Source organism: Oryctolagus cuniculus, chromosome 1, assembly GCF_051225735.1.
Source record: "Oryctolagus cuniculus isolate XC-2025 breed Fujian yellow rabbit chromosome 1, ASM5122573v1, whole genome shotgun sequence".
Lineage (NCBI taxonomy): Eukaryota > Metazoa > Chordata > Mammalia > Lagomorpha > Leporidae > Oryctolagus > Oryctolagus cuniculus.
Window position 1 is genome coordinate 177,696,767 of NC_142867.1, and position 17,201 is coordinate 177,713,967.

A 17,201-nucleotide genomic window follows, 5' to 3' on the forward strand; every position below is an offset into this window, starting at 1 on the left:
AACTTTCAACCAAGAATATTTTATCTAGTGAAGCTATCCTTTAAAAGTGAAGAAGTAGGGGCTGGCACTGTGGCACGGTAGGTTAATCCTCTGCCTTCAGCGCCGGCATCCCATATGGGTGCCGGTTCTAGTCCCGGTTGCTCCTCTTCTCATCCAGCTCTCTGCTGTGGCCTGGAAAAGCAGTAGAAGATGGCCCAAATGCTTGGGTTCCTGCACCCACGTGGGAGACTTGGAAGAAGCCCCTGGCTCCTGGCTTCAGATTGGCACAGCTCCAGCCATTGCAGCCATTTGGGGAGTGAACCAGCGGACAGAAGACCTCTCTCTCTCTGCCTCTCCTTCTCTTTCTGTGTAACTCTGACTTTCAAATAAATAAATAAAATCTTTTAAAAAAAGTGAAGTAGTATTTTCCAGATAAGCAAAAAGAGAGAGAATTCACCACCACCAGACCAGCCTTACAAGAAATTCTGAAGGGTGTCCTGTATTAGAAACAAATACCATGAACACACGTGACACCACCAAATTCACTAAACAGAGCATGTAGATTCACTACCCAATCAATAAAATGACAGGTCTTAGTTCTTATCTATCAATACTAACCTTGAATATAAATGTATTAAATTCACCAACCAAAAGACTTAGGTGGCTGAATGGATCAAAAACCACAACCTCATTATATGCTGCCTACAAGAAACTCATTTCACAAACAAAGGTACACACACACTGAAAATGAAGGGTTGGAACAAGATATACCAGACAAAAGGAAACCAAAAGTGAGGGGGTGTAGTTATCTTGATATCAGATAAAACAGACTTCAAATCAAAAGCTGAAAAAAGAGATAAAGAGGGATATTACATTTTGATAAAAGGCTCAATTCAGCAAGAAGACATAACAATCATAAATATATATACACCCAACACAAGACCACCCAGATATATACAGAAAATACTATTAGACCTAAAGGAAGAGATAGATCCCAATACAATAATAGTGGGTGACTGCAACACCCACCCTCATCAATGGACAGTTTCAACTCCAGCCTGATTTGGAGGTAGGAGTGGGGATAGAAAGAGCTTTGAATTGAATGGAACATTAAAAGTTTAAACTGAGCATGAGCAAGGCTTAAATACAAGAATAAATCTGCTTTAAAAAAGCCCAGAATGACTGAAAACATTACAGAACTGGGGCAAAATGTTATCAAGGGAACTACAACCCAGTGGTATAACAGGGAGGTAACAGAGAATGATTATTTAGGAATAAAAGGTTCATTTTTTGCCCTAATGGGTTGAGACACCTCATTAAACTATAGATGATAATGATGAAGATGATGATGATGCTATAAGGCTGATGGAATAAGACTGAAAAGGAAATATCTATGGAAGCTTCAATTCACAACCAAGTCTGGCTTTCTATCAGGAAACAGAAATAGCCTGAGAAAAGGCAGAGTCCCACAAATTTCCACCATGAATCCACCAACTTAGATGCCTGAGTCTACACCTAACAGAAAATTGGGTGACTGCCCTCTCTTGACCCATCAGGAATTTCTCTGTGAAAATAATTTTGCCAGTAGTGATCTTCCTCATCATTTTCTTATAACCAAGCAGGTAATACAAATGCAAAAGCCAAAAATTTTAATGTAATCCTGGCTCAGAAATGAGAGGGCATGCTATGGTGCTATCTGAAATTTGTGGCCCACACTCACCAAGTTCTAGAATGGAGATAAATGGAATGAGCCTTAATAGATACACATTCTGTTTTCCTCCACGCCCTCTCTTGGCTCAGAATATCAGATATTCACATGTCTGGTAAGGAAAAGGAGAGGCAATATTGCTGTTTACAAAGTAATGAACCAAACAGGCATCTGGGACATATGCATGCCACATCAGAGTGCCTGGGTTCAAGTCCCAGCTCTGTTCCAGACTCCAGCTTCCTGCTAATGCATACCCTAGGATGCATCAGGTGATGGCTTAAGTAGCTGGATCCCTACCACCCATGTGGGAACCAGACTGAATTCCCAGCTCCTGGTTCTTAGACTGCCCCAGTTCCTGCTGCTGTAGGCATCTGGGGAGTGAAGACCTCTCTGTTTCTCTGCGCTTTAAAAAAAAAAAAAAAAATATATATATATATATATATATATGTAATACAGGCTCTGTAACAGGTTCAAAAAAAGCTGGAAAAAATGTATGAAATAGCCATTCTCATATATTATCTACTATGTAGTACAATGCTACACCTGCTGAAAAAAAGGAAAACAAATGAGGTGAGTCCTAAAATCCCCCCTGGATTTCTGCTTGCTATTAAAGGAGAGGAACTCTAAGCTGAGGATAGTCGTCTGCCTGAATTAAAGAGATGGAAGCTCAAATTTGCAGGGCACAAAAAGGAAGCTGTCATGCAGAGTAAAAGTTCCAAAAAGTCTTCCTGGGGGTCTCAGAGGCTGTTGCTGATTGAGCCACATTGATGTAGCTCTACTCCCAAATCCAGCTTCCTACTGAAGTGTGAGAGGTAGCAGGTAATGGCTCAAATGGCTGTATGACAGGAACCACATCGGAGACATGGATTGAGTTCCAGGTTGCTGTGCATTTGAAGAGTGAACCAGTGGATGAGGGTGTCTCTGTCTCTCTGTTTTTCAAATAAATTTTAAAAAGAAAATTTTAAAGATAAATCATTAGCTTCAACAAATTAAAAGGAGGGGGCACCACGGTCATGCAACAGTTAAGCCATCACTTGCAATGACAGTATTCCATATTGCAGTGCAGGTTCTATTAGTTCACTCCTCAACAGCCAGAGCTGGGCCATCCTCAAGATAGGAGCCTGGAACTCAATCTGGGCTTGGCACATTGGTGGCAGGGATCCAAGTACTCAAGCTATTACTTGCTGTCTACTAAGATGTGTATTAATAGGAAGCTGGAACTGAAGTGGAGTAGCTAAGACTCAAAACAGACACTCTGATACGAGATGTAGACATCCAAAGCAGTGATTTAGCATTGTACCAAATGCCTGCCCCTAAACTATTTTTAATTGCATAAAAAAGAACACAACATATGAAAATTTATGTGATACAGTTAAAGTAGTGTTTAGAAGGCAATTTAAAGTCTGAAAAGAGTGCAGAGCTCAAAATCAATGAGTTAAACTCTATCTTAAGAAATTAAGCTCAAAGAAAGAAACAGAAAAGGAAGTAGAGCAGTAATTAGAAATTATAGTACAATCCAATGGAATGGAAAAATAAAAATAAAGAAAATCAGTGAAAACAAAATTATGAATTTTAAAATCTACAGAATTGATAAGTATTTCAACAGATAAACAAAATTAAAAAATACAGTTTGCCAATAGCAAAAATGAAAGAGAAAACATCATTACTGACACTATGAAATCACAAGGATTATAAAGCTATGAACATTTTGCACCAATAACTTAGATAATTTGGATGAAATAAATTCCTAGAAAAACATAAATTCTCAAAACAGACTTAACAAGAAACAGAAATGGAACAGATCTATACCAAGTTAACATATTGAATAATTTAAAGCCTTGTAGTAGTGCAGTGGGTGCAGCCGCCACCTGCGACACTGGCATCCTATAACAGCATCAGTTCTAGTCCTGGCTGCTCCACTTCTCACCCCGCTCCCTGCTAATGAGCCTGGGAAAGCAGTAGAGGATGGCCTGAGTGCTCGGGCCCCTGAACCCGCATAGGAGACAGGAAGAAGCTCTTGGCTCCTGGCTTGGGCCTGGTGCAGCTCTGGCTGTTGCAGCCATTTGGGGAGTGAACCAGCAGTTGGAAGATCTCTCTCTCTCTCTCTTTCTCCTCTCCCTCTCTCTCTGCAACTCTTTCAAATAAATAAATCAATTAAAAAAAAAACAACTATTAGCAAATCAAAGCCCAGGGATGGTTGGTTTCATTGGTAAAACATATCAAATATCTAAAGCAGAAATAATACTGGTCCTTTATAACTCATTCATTAAGAAAAAATGAGCTGCCGGCGCCGCGGCTCACTAGGCTAATCCTCTGCCTTGCGGCGCCGGCACACCGGGTTCTAGTCCCGGTCGGGGCGCCGGATTCTGTCCCGGTTGCCCCTCTTCCAGGCCAGCTCTCTGCTGTGGCCAGGGAGTGCAGTGGAGGATGGCCCAAGTGCTTGGGCCCTGCACCCGCATGGGAGACCAGGAGAAGCACCTGGCTCCTGCCTTGGGATCAGCACGATGTGCCGGCCACAGCACGCCGGCTGCGGCGGCCGTTGGAGCGTGAACCAACGGCAAAAGGAAGAGCTTTCTCTCTCTCTCTCTGTCCACTCTGCCTGTAAAAAAAAAAAAAAAAAAAGAAAGAAAGAAAAAGTAAAGAAAAAATGAGGAATCACTTTTCAATTCACTATATTAAGGCAGTATTAATCTAATACCAAAACCAAAGACATTACATAGACATTACTGGTCACTATCTCTCACAACCATACATGTAAATATCCTTAAACTGTTAATAAATTGAATCCAGCAGTTTAAAAACAAGATTATTCGCCTCTACAACCAAGAGGTATGTTCCTCCCGGGAACACATGGGTTAATTTATTTGATTAAAATCAATTAATGCAATATTGCTATACTAACAGTGGATCAAAAGGATATGATGATTTCAACAGATCCCAATAGATGGGAGGAAAACATTTAAGAAACTAATCCCATTCATGACAAGAACTTTCCATCAACCTGGAGTAGAGAATCTATAAAAACCTACAGCTAACATCATAGTTAAAAACTTTGTATTCCTGCCCCCTCCCCAAGATCAGGAACAAAGCAAGGACGCCCACTGTCTGCTTCTACTAAACATCACGCTGGAGATACTAGCCAGCTCAGTAATAAAGGGGGAAGGGAGAAGAAAAGAAGGAAAGACATTCAGGAATGAACAGGATTGACAGGAAGAAATAAAACTTTTATTTTCAGATGGCATCATGTTGCACATAGAAAATCTGTAACACATGGACATGTGCACACACGGGCACATACACACACCCACACAACCACATTCACACAGGAGTTTACAAGCAAGTTCAGCATGGTCACAGGATAAAAGATGAGTAATAAATACCACTTGCACCCCTGCACATTAGTAATAAACAAACTGAAAACTAAAGTAGGAAAGAACTTCCGATCACAATAGCATAAAAATACTCAACATAAATTTAACAAGAAAACAACTTTATAAATTAAAAACTGAAAATTTAAAAACACAGCTGAGACAAAAATAAAGATCTAAATAAACAGTCATGGACTGGAAGACTCAATACTGTGAAGATGCAATTTTCAGCAAATTTGTCTACCAACTGAATGCGAACCCTATTAAAATTTCAGAAAATTTTTTAGAAATTGCTAAATTGTTCTTAAAGTTTCAATGGAAATACCAATGACCTAGAATAGCTAAAATGATTTTGAAAGGCACAAAGTTGGACCTGCAATATCTGATCTCAAAACTGAACATAAAGCGGAAGTGTGGAATAGCTGTGTGTTGAACAATGGAAAATAATTCAAATTCAAGAAATAAACTTGAAGATCAACTGACTATCAATAAATTTGCCAAAATAACTCAGTGGTGAAAAACAGTCTATATATAACAATTAACTAAAAATAGATCATAGACCTAATAGTAAAACCTAAAACTACAAAACTTCTTGATGAAAACCAACATGACCTTAGATTAGGCAAAATGTTCTAAAATAATAGTACTAAAAGCATAATTGCTTGTAAAATTGGAATTATTTAAATGTTTTGCTTCAAAAGATACCACTAAGAAAATTAAAAGACAGCCACAGACTGCCATTTGTCTGATAAAGACCTTGTATTCAGAATATGAGGCTACTTCAAAAAGTTCATGGAAAATGCATATAATGAAACACTGCATAGATTTCAAAGTTTTTGACCAAAATATTTTATTTATTTATTTATTTATTTATTTTTTAGATTTAAGATTTGTTAGAGTCAGAGACCTCCAGCCAGAGTGGCTGCAGCCAGAGGGGGAGCAGCTCTCCTCTCAGGCCAACTAGGTAATGGAAGTCAGCAGGGCGCCTTCTCTAAGGAGTTTCACACCTCCCTTATGTCTATTCCAGTACCCCACATGAAGAGAAAGATCTGGACCTCAAATATACCTGGCCAGGCCTTAGCCCACCTAATTGTTATCAGGCCCCTCCTGTCAGTTTCTATTTGCCTCTCTATGGAAAAAACTTCCTAGTGGTTCGGACAGCACCTTTCTTAGGTCCTCTAATAATCACTCTGTCCTTTGTTTTAGACCCCTGTGAGTTTAATCTGCTTGTTAGATTTGTTTTCTCCAGACTTGAAGCAGTGAAATTCTGAATGACCAAAATATTTTAAAAATTATCATTTATTTTAGAGGGAAAGGGAGAAGGAGAGGAAGGGGAGAAAAGGGAGAGGGAGGGGGAGGGAGGAGAGAGAGAGCGAGAGCGAGAAACCTCCTATCTGCTGGTTCACTCCACAGATGCTCAAAATAGCTAGGGCTGGGCTGAGCTGCAGTGAGAAATGCAATCCAGGTCTCCCATGTAGGTGGCATGAACCCAAATACTTGAGCCATTAATGTTGCTTCTCTGGGTCTGTACTGGTGGCAAGCTGGAATCAGGAGCTGGAGCCTAGAATTGAACCCAAGAAATCCAATATAAAACATGGGCATCTTAACTGTTTGGCTGAATGCCTGCTCTGCAAAAGTGATCCTTTAATTCCATTTTCCTTTTTTTTTTAACTTTTATTTAATGAATATACATTTCCAAAGTACAGCTTATGCATTACAATGGCTTCCCCCCATAACATCCCTCCCACCCACAACCCTCCCCTTTCCCACTCCCTCTCCCCTTCCATTCACATCAAGATTCATTTTCGATTCTCTTTATATACAGAAGATCAGTTTAGCATACATTAAGTAAAAATTTCAACAGTTTGCTCCCACACAGAAACATAAAGTGAAAAATACTGTTTTTGAGTACTAGTTATACCATTAAATCTCAATGTACAGCACACTAAGGACAAAGATCCTACATGAGGAGTAAGTGCAGATGATTAGCAACAACTCCTGTTGTTGACTTCACAAATTGACACTCTTGTTTATGGCGTCAGTAATCACCCTAGGCTCTTGTCATGAGCTGCCAAGGCTATGGAAGCCCCCTGAGTTCACTGACTCTGATCATTTTTAGACAAGGCCATGCTCAAAGTGGAACTTCTCTCCTCCCTTCAGAGAAAGATACCTCCTTCTTTGATGATCTGTTCTTTCCACTGGGATCTCACTCGCGGAGATCTTTCATTTAGGCTTTTTTTTTTTTTTTTTTCCCAGAGTGTCTTGGCTTTCCATGCCTGAAATACTCTCATGGGCATTTCAGCCAGATCCAAATGCCTTAAGGGCTGATTCTGAGGCCAGAGTGCTGTTTAGGACATCTGCCATTTTATGGGTCTGCTGTGTATCTCACTTTCCATGTTGGATCATTCTCTCCCTTTTTTATTCTATCAGCTAGTATTTGCAGACACTAGTCTTGTTTATGTGCTCCCTTTGGTTCTTAGTCTATCATTATGATCAATTGTGAACAGAAATTGATCACTGGGACTAGTGAGATGGCACTGGTACATGCCACCTTGATGGGATTGAATTGGAATCCCCTGGTATGTTTCTAACTCTACCATTTGAGGTAAGTCAGCTTGAGCATGTCCCAAGTTGCACATCTCTTCCCTCTCTTATTCCCACTCTTATATTTAACAGCGATCACTTTTCAGTTAAGTTTCAGCACTTAAGAATAATTGTGTATTGATTAAAAAAAATATCGCTTCTCAGCCTTTTGGCTAAGATCAAGTGTAATTCCATTTTCCATGAAGTTTTTGAAATCCCTTTGTGTGTCTGTTAAATAGCGATTCTCATTCCCCACCCCTTATAGCAACCACCTAAAGTTTACTTTGTTTCTATGCATTTGATTACTTTAGAAAGATGTCTCATATAAATAAAACCATATAGTGCACGTCTGTGACTGGCTTATTAGCATAATGCTCTCAGGTGCATGGTAGGGTCTATGATAGGATTTCTCCACTTTAATGGCTGAGTAGTATTTCAAGGATGTGTGTCACCTTGCTTTTATCTCTTCATCCACAAATAGGCTTTCAGGTTGTTTATACCTCTTGGCTATTGTAAATAATGTTGCTCTGAACATCAATGTGTAAAAATCTCTTCCAGATCCTAACTCAAATTCTGGAAGGAAAATAAGCAAAAGAGGAATTTCTGGATCATCCCAGGACTGTATTTCCATTTGTAATCTTTAAAGGAATCTCTGTACTGTCTTTTTCAGTGGCTGCACCATCTTACATTCCGAACTGTGGACAAGAGTTCCAATATTCCATATCTACATCAATGGTTATTTCTGGCTTCTTCAAAAATATACAATGGCTCTTCTAAAAGGTGTGAGATGAGATCTCACTGCAATTTCAACTTGTGTTTCCCTGATGATTAGCAATATTGAGTAGCTTGTCATAAACCTATGGGCCATTTTAACTTTTTTGGGAGAAATGTCTATTTAAGTCCTTTGCCCATTATTAAACTGGATTGTTTTTGTCATTGTTTTTGAGTTGTAAGAGTTTCTTAGATATTTTCATTTAGCAGATGTATGGTTGGAAAATATTTTCTCCCATTTAAATGCTGCCTTTTCACTCTGTTGTTTCCTTAGCTGTATAGAGGCTTTTCAGTTTGATGCATTCCAACTTCTATTTGCTTGTGTTTCTTGTGTGTTCAGAATCCCCTCCAGGAAATCACTGACAAACTGATGTTATAACGCCTTTCCTCTATTTTTGTTGTTGTTATTGTCTAGGAGTTTTATAGCTTCAGGTCTTACCTGTTGGGATTTTATCCATCTGAAACAATGTAGTTAGTTTCCCACTATACACTTATTACAAAGAAATTTATAAAAATAACATCAATATTAAAAAAAGTTACATTGGAGTTGTAAGTTCTGAATGGATTCTGAAGCATAATATAAAGGAGGGAAACTATCAAAATTTTGAGAAATAAAGGAAAATACATAATCCTTAGGAAGGCCTTGTTAACAAGACCCTGCACCGTCTTTGAGTCTTTATGGCTAAGCCCTCAGTGGAACAGAATCAAGCTGCAATGTCCCTTCTGAATTCCTAACCCATCAAATCTTGGACATAAAAAATGGCTGGTTGTTTCACTGTTTTATGTTACAAGTTTAGGGATGTTACACATCAGCAACTAGAACAATATGTCTATTATATGTGAAGAGGAGTGACATGATGGTGATGAGTGCTATGGAGAAAATAGTGCGGAAGAGACAGGGATGGCTGTGAGGAAGTTTGTGTAAATTTTAAAAACTGACCAAACAAAAGCTATCTCATGTAATAGCAAGTGTGGATCACCTCAAAAGCCTTGATATTGGTTACATCTAGATGGCATTGAAACATGAACCTATTCTATGGGATGAGGTCCATGTCCTAAAGAAACACAGCTCATAAAATTTACTTAATAAATCCTGTTAACTTTATACTTATTACTGATTCATCAAGGTTTACCTATTGATAGTTTCAAGGTAGAACTATGAAGGTTCCACATTATATAAAGTCCTCAACATTCAGGCTAGATCCAGGGAACACTTCTAGTTAAAAAAAAATTAATAAATCTTCAGTATTGTGGATAAAGATCATCCAGATCATGCCTCAGTTAAATCTACCACTAAAGCCATCTGAAGTCTGTATCTGTAGTAGCATCTGAATGGTTGGATTTGTATATTCCAAGTTCCATATCTAAATATTCTGGTTTTTCTTACATGCAAAATGCATTGCTATTTGGATGTCGATCCTTGAGCAGAGATACTTCTTCATTTGCAGAAGAGGATTAATTTAAAAACACTAGGCATCCAAAGACTACACAAAGAATGTGTTGTGACTCTTACAAATATTTTTTTTTAAGTAAGCTTAGATGTATTGGTTTTTTTCAAACCAACACATAACCTCTATCCTTCCTCAGTCCTGTTTGCTCAGCTGGATGTCCACAGGGTCCAATTTTCCCTCCAATTGCCCTTGCACGCTAATATAATTGCTGCTCATATGGGTAATTGGTCAGCCTAGAGCAGCATTTGTATGCATTTGTTCATCTACAATATCTGGCAGCTTCTCAAATGATTTTGCAGTCTTATATTACTAGCATGTGTTTTTATTTTTTGTCTTTGTATAAGAAGACTAAGTTAATGTGAATCTGCAAGGACCCCCATATTTTAAGTTCTCAGAAATTGGAATATACTGATAAAAGCTCTTTTTAAGCAGCCAATGTGTTTTTCTCACTTATCAAATACAGAGTAAATGAAATCGAGTCTCAAATGCATATTGTTCTATTTTAAAAAGTTTCCTTCACTGCACTCCTTCCCAAATAGAGCCAAATTAACTAGATTCAAACAGACATCAGCTTAAAAATTAATAGTAAGCTTCACCTTGACAATGCAGTAAAAATTACTTATTAAACTGTTGAGTCACTTTTTAATACTTTGTTTAACAAAATAAGGGATACATAAAAAGCCCTTAACGCAAATCCAAAGTATGACTGTTTACCAGTGAGGAAAAGCATTTGTGCAACTGTTTGAGTTGCAAGCTGAACTAACCACCTTTTTTCATGAAGCACTATTTTATACTTAAAACAGTAATTGGCAATTTTTTTTTTCACACTTGGGTATTTGGTGAACATTTTATCAAAAATGAGTCAGGTAACCAAACAAATCACTCCAAGGAAAATTACTGACAGTATGTGGTTGCCACTGGTAAAATTCAGGGTTTCTTATGAAAATGAAAATTCTAAAAAATACGAACTTTATAGCTTTCCAACACTGCACTGACAAAATGAGTAGCAATTTTAACGAATTGCATTTTATTTTGTATGGTTAAGAGAACTTATAGATGAAAAAGAGATCAATGGATTTTAATTCTTTTAGTATGCAAACTCATTGGTATTGTTGCTGGTTACAAACTGCAACTAAAAACATTTTAAAAAATCATTACTTGTTAAGTTTTTGTGCACCATCAATTGAAGAATATGCAGTTACTGGAAGAGGATTAAAATATCTTCTCCAACTACATGATCTCCATTAAACCACATTTCTCTAGTTACTTCAACCAAAGTAACAATGCTACTGATTAAATGCAGCAACAGTATGAGATCCAACTTTCTTCTATGAAGGCTGATGTGACAGAGCTTTGCAGAAACATAAAATGGGCCTCAAAATTAAAATATTTTACCATTTAATGAGTTTATATTTAAATGATTATCAATTTTTTGCTCCTAAAATTAGTTTCTAATTCAGTAAATATTCAAAAAGTTTAAAGAAGCAAAAATTCTTTGGGGGGGGGGGGTCTGCAGTAATTTTTATGTGTAGGGGAATCCTGAGATTAAAAAATTGAGAACTGCTATAATTTATCATTGCCAAGAAAGCATTATTGTAAATACTGCTTAGAATCAGAACAAAGGAAACTGCAAATCTACCAAATCATTTATATGTTAACGAGACTATTTGCCAAAATTACATTTCTAGTTAAAAAAAAAAATCTAAGAAATAACTTTAAAAATAGAGTCCTTGTCTTTTTTTTTTTTTTTTTTTTTTTTTGACAGGCAGAGTGGACAGTGAGAGAGAGAGAAAGGTCTTCCTTTTCCATTGGTTCACCCCACAATGGCCGCTGCTGATCCGAAGGCAGGAGCCAGGTGCTTCTCCTGGTCTCCCAGGGGGTGCAGGGCCCAAGGACCTGGGCCATCTTCCACTGCACTCCTGGGCCACAGCAGAGAGCTGGCCTGGAAGAGGGGCAACTGGGACAGAATCCGGCACCCCGACCGGGACTAGAACCTGGGAGGATTAGCCTATTGAGCCACAGCGCTGGCCTGAGTCTCAGGGCACTTTCTACTCCTTCTCTGTTTCTAAGATCTGCTGATTGATTGTCATTTCAGAACTGTGACACTTCTGACTGATTCACACTAACTTAAACACACTTTTTTTGTGTGTGATTTCTTTTTATGTACAAGTAGAAGCACTTAGTTGAGCCCTAAGAGGTTTGTCAACAAGTAGTTATTAAGTATTCTTAGAATACAACTTCATTAAGAGCAAAAGTCTCATTAAATACCCTTAGAGCTTAGTGTCTAGATGTAAACTTAAGGTCTCTGCATTTTATTATTCCTCAAAGAAAAAATACTTCCATAAAATAGTATCTAGCACAATAGATATTAAATAATTTGGGTGACTGAATCTAGACATCTGAGCCATCCCTAAAATAAGTGTGCCTAATTAGGAATACTGTTTGTAAATTTCAATCCTAGTATGTGTATTTAGTTCTTGAACATTTATTGCAATTTGTCATAATGGAAGAACAAGCTAAGGGTGCTAATTATGAATAATCAAACTACATAAAAAAAGAAAAGTGGTTCATCATATTGGTAGTGCTCAAATCCAGGATATGGAATTTTAATAAATGAGGTAGAAAAAGAAAAACAGTCTTGCTTTTTTAAAAAATATTTATTTAAAAATAAGATTTCTAAAAATACAGTACATAATACATTTCAAGACAAGTAAAAATCCCACAATTTAAATTAAAATAATCTGTAAAGAATATAGAAATAATACATGAATAAAACTAAATCACTACAATAAATTAAAAACAACATTGTTCTTAAGGTAGACACATGGTTTGTTTTTCATTTAAATAATTATATCCAAGATACATGGTTCCCACCTGCCATTGTCACCATTTTCCTCCCTCCTCTCAATCTATTCTTACATCTCTCAATGACTATTTCCTTATTAACATTAGCACTGGAAATGCTAGTGAAGATTTTCTCTGAGTTCTCTTAAGGGAAAAGACAAGATAAAAATAGTAAAACAACATGGCACTCAGATTTACACATATTATAAACTGAATGGAAAACTAGCCAACAAATTTAAAAATAGGATCTTCACGTCGCACTTGGAGCATACCGCCATTGAAAAACAAGACAAGATTTTCATTTTGGCATAAATACTAGTCAGAATTTGAGATTGATACAAAATTTTAGAAGCCTCTAACACATTTTGCCTATTTGTTAAACTTGCTGGCCAGACTTCTTAAAGACTAATTTCAAGGACATACAGTATGCTCAGATGGCATGCTCCCTGTGTACCCTGTATATCCAAGAGGCTGTTTTAGTTCCTTCACCCACACTTGAAACTCACCTGGCCATGTATCTCTGACAGTGGTGGAATTTTTTTCTTGTTGTATCATTTAATTGGCTTTCGTCTGTGTATACTAAAGTAGCATTTGCCTTTTCTTTGTAATATTCAGCTCTGGGTGACAGTAGATACTGGTAAATTCTCTACTATCCAATAACTTGAAAAATAACTGCATTTCAGCCACATTAATTTAAATTTCATATAAACAACCCAAAACATTTAGAATCACTACAGTGGGAACACAACTTAGGAAATATTGTTGGCAGGTTAGAGAAAGACATAATGGTATTTCCTCCTATTTGCGTTCCAACAAATTATTGCTTTCACCTTTAATAACATATCCATCTGGATTTCTACACAAAATTCAAATGACTGGAGGTCACATTTCAGGTAAGCTTCAGACTTATTTTTTCCATTCAGAATTCACTGCAAAACCATATACTGTATCTACTACATTTAAGGGAAGAGTGATTTTAGCTCATTAAAAGTAATGCAAAACATTTTCAAAAGTGATTGTCAACTTTCCCAGCGCGCGCACACACACACACACACACGGTTACCTTCTTGACGGAATGATTAACTACTTTTGCTGTACTTTTCAAGACATTAAATACATGTTTTGAGAGTTTAGGGGAGAAATCGGGGAGCCAGAAGAGTAAACCTGTCAGAACAACACATGTACAATTCCAAGTACATTTAAAGGGTGTTTTCCTCCTTTTTCTGGAAAATGAATCATTAAGCAAAATAATTAGTTTTTAAAATAATTTTACTGTGACTTTTCATTACATACAGCCATCTATTTCCTTTTTTAATGTGCTAAAGTTCAATTTTCTATGAGCAGTTTTGTTTCTTAAATCAAGGTACATTTGCACTGCCTCTTGAGAAAGGGATACATATACAGACAGACACACACACACAGACACACAGACAGAATTTGTGGTTTGTGATCAGATGGATCCTTAACCTATCATTTAGCATTGTGTTTCAGTAGTAATTAAAAATGCCCAGTAAACTATGTATAGTCATTTATAGACATAAAAGTTGAGTTTTTTTAATTTTTATTCATTGTTGCAGAAATAAAAAACAAAAAAACTTGTGAAAAATGCTTAAATTATCTTTTGTAATTTCAGCCTATTAAACTATTTTCTAAAGTAGCCAAGCTATATTAAAATACAAAATTAAAACCCATTCTAACCTAACTAAAAAAATGTCTAAATGAGAGACATTTAAACAGATTAAACGGAGGCAGCAGTTCTTAATTTAGTAACATTAAATTCTACTTTATAAACACAAAGATGTGAAAAGAAAAATCTCTGTCAGCCAAAAACAAAAGTAACTCTTTGGTACAGGAATTAAAAATGTCACTCAATGCTAAGGTCAATAGCACCAGGATGCTTTAGTTGTTGAGGTTGTAAAACACTCTTCAGGCACCATAGGTTAAAATATCTCCCATGCATACTGGCAAGGACACAGAGCTTGCAATACGCAGACATGCTTTTCCTTTAGTTAACAGCCTACAATTAAACCCTGTATTTATCAATCAGGTAGACAAAGCCACAAAAAGAAGCACACCTTTTGTTGCTGCTGTTTTCTCTGAATCTTCGTTTATATAAAGCTATCAATACCAAAAAGATCAGAGAGTTGAACAACTGTGGTAAGCACGACACTGTATGTTACAGGTATTCAAAATACCAAGAAAAATGGAGCCCTCCACAGTATCAAAAACTCCAAAATACCCTAACTGTTAAAATGAAAACCAGCCTTTATATTTCAATTGCTGATACCTCCTCTGGTAACAAAACTTCCAAAAAACACTTAATATCCTTTCTTTGCAATAAGAGAGTCAGTAGAAAAGGCCCCAGTTTTCCTAAACTTTGGGCAACCTATTCATTTCTCCTCAGCCTTAAATAATGACATTTTTTACACTAATCTTAACACCTCAAGTCAACATGGTACTGCACTGCACAATTATGATATTTAAATTTCAAATAATTTCTTAATGGCATCTGAACAGCTAAAGAGAATCAGCAATATAAATTTCTTAGATTAAATAACTCAAACTAAATTCTTACATGCATTAACAACTCTTAGAGTAAAACGGTACCAACAAGAGACAAAGTTAGAATGATGACAGCAAGCATGTTCTCTGCCACAGAACTGCTTCAATCAACTCTGTTGCGGAGATGGCTGATGGTTTAGGCTCCCTCCAGCCTTCTCTCCAACTTCATAAAGCACCCAATTCTCTATCCAATATTTTGGCTACTCACTACTCACTTGTACCTGTCCTATATGGTGGATAAGGGCTAAGGGATATTACAAATTATAACAGTAAAAAAGATAATGGTAATGAAAAACATCAGTAATACCAATTATTTAAAAATTTTAAGTACCATTGTTATTTTTGTCTCAAATTAGCACTAGTGGGCAGTATGACAACATTTGAAGAACGAATATGTGGTGAACGTTGTTGATAAAAGTCACACAATGATAATTTAAAAAGTCAGAAAAGTCAACCTTCCTAAAGTTAAATAAATCATCATCATACCAAAGATAGCAGAAAAGCTAAATATTGGTTAGTGTATAGAATAACAACACTGGCTCAAAATGTTTTAAGCAAGTAGGTTCTACTACTACTCTCAGGTTCTACTGTAGAGTATCCAAGAATTTAATTGAGGATGGCTAAATACAGATCATAGTGAAATTTGCAATTTTAGATATGTTCAGAGGTGAGTCCTAGGATGGAAGGTAACAAACATGGCCATTAAATAATTTACTCATTGACTCGTTAATTATATACTAGCAAGCAGAACAGACCAAATGTAAGTAACTTACTAACTACACTTGCCAATACTTATATTTTTAAAAGCAACAGTAGTAGAATCAGGTGAAAATCTAATACTTGTCCCTACTAGAAAACTACTTAATATCTGTAAGTATAAGCTTTACCAAATAAATTCTAGCTTTATCTACGTGTATTAGAAGCCACGCCAAAAACCTACTTAACAAAGCAATTACAGTTGTAAACCTGAGCTAGGTTATCTAGACACATGAAGCACGAGAGAAGCAGTCACAGACTAGCAGCTCTGTTAATGAAAATTAATGTCATACTAAACCATAGCTGGACACATTGTAACTTTATAGCAACAAATGTCAGAACACTCAAATTGCCCCATGATCTAACACAGAAAATCACGTGACCATATTCTAAATCAGTTCACACTTCCTTGTTCAAAGTGTTGTCCCAACTTAAATCTTCATGATCAGCATTCGGAGTTAATACATCTGAGTAAGAAATCTCCAACTAGTTATTTTTACGTAAGTGGCTTGACAGTCTAATAAAGAATAGTTACAATCAGCCACCACTGTTAAGGAAAAATACCTCTATGCCTTAGCAAAAATACACAAATGGTAATGTTTACAAAAGTTTTAATTCAGTTGTTATACTGAGCTTTATATATATGCTTATTATGTACTCTACTTCATGCTATTGTAAATTAAGTGTACTTGAGATTAATGTTACCTATAATTTTAAATGGTTTTTAATCACAAATATTTTAATACAATTCTTAAGCAAAAAAGTATTTATATCATAATGGAACACCAGCTAACTTAATATTTTTAAACTACATTTGGGTTACAAAGCACCAATGGCTCTTAAACTGAAAGCCAAGCTCTGATCTCAGTTCATCTTTGTCTGCAATCCTGCACCAATACAGTGCCCATAAACATTGTTGGAACAAAACAACAACAAATATGCTTATTCAGAGACTGTAATCTATGGTATCTAGGCAAAAACCTTTCCTATGTAGAAATTCAATTAATTATTTTCTTGATGCAAAGGTATCTTTTTGCAGATATTTTGCCTAAAATTAAATGGATTTTTAGAAATAAATACTTCCATTCAATAAATAGACTGCAACAGTAATCTCACTGCTCATGATTTTTTTCTAATGCTCAACATCTTAATTTATTTTCATGGCTATCCAGAATATGA

At 36.5% G+C, this 17,201-nt stretch overlaps 1 protein-coding gene across 4 annotated transcripts in view; it reads right to left on the reverse strand.

The window, feature by feature from the left end:
* Positions 1–6,336: 6,336 nt before the first annotated feature.
* ZDHHC21 (zDHHC palmitoyltransferase 21) overlaps positions 6,337–17,201 on the reverse strand; it is an 81,483-nt gene continuing 70,618 nt past the window's right edge. For all 4 annotated transcript variants that reach the window (XM_051857808.3, XM_051857814.3, XM_089317239.1 and 1 more), the window contains one exon: positions 6,337–6,616. In XM_051857808.3, coding sequence (XP_051713768.3) covers positions 6,355–6,616 — 262 coding nt within the window. In that variant the 3' untranslated portion in view covers positions 6,337–6,354. The remainder of the gene's footprint in view (positions 6,617–17,201) is intronic.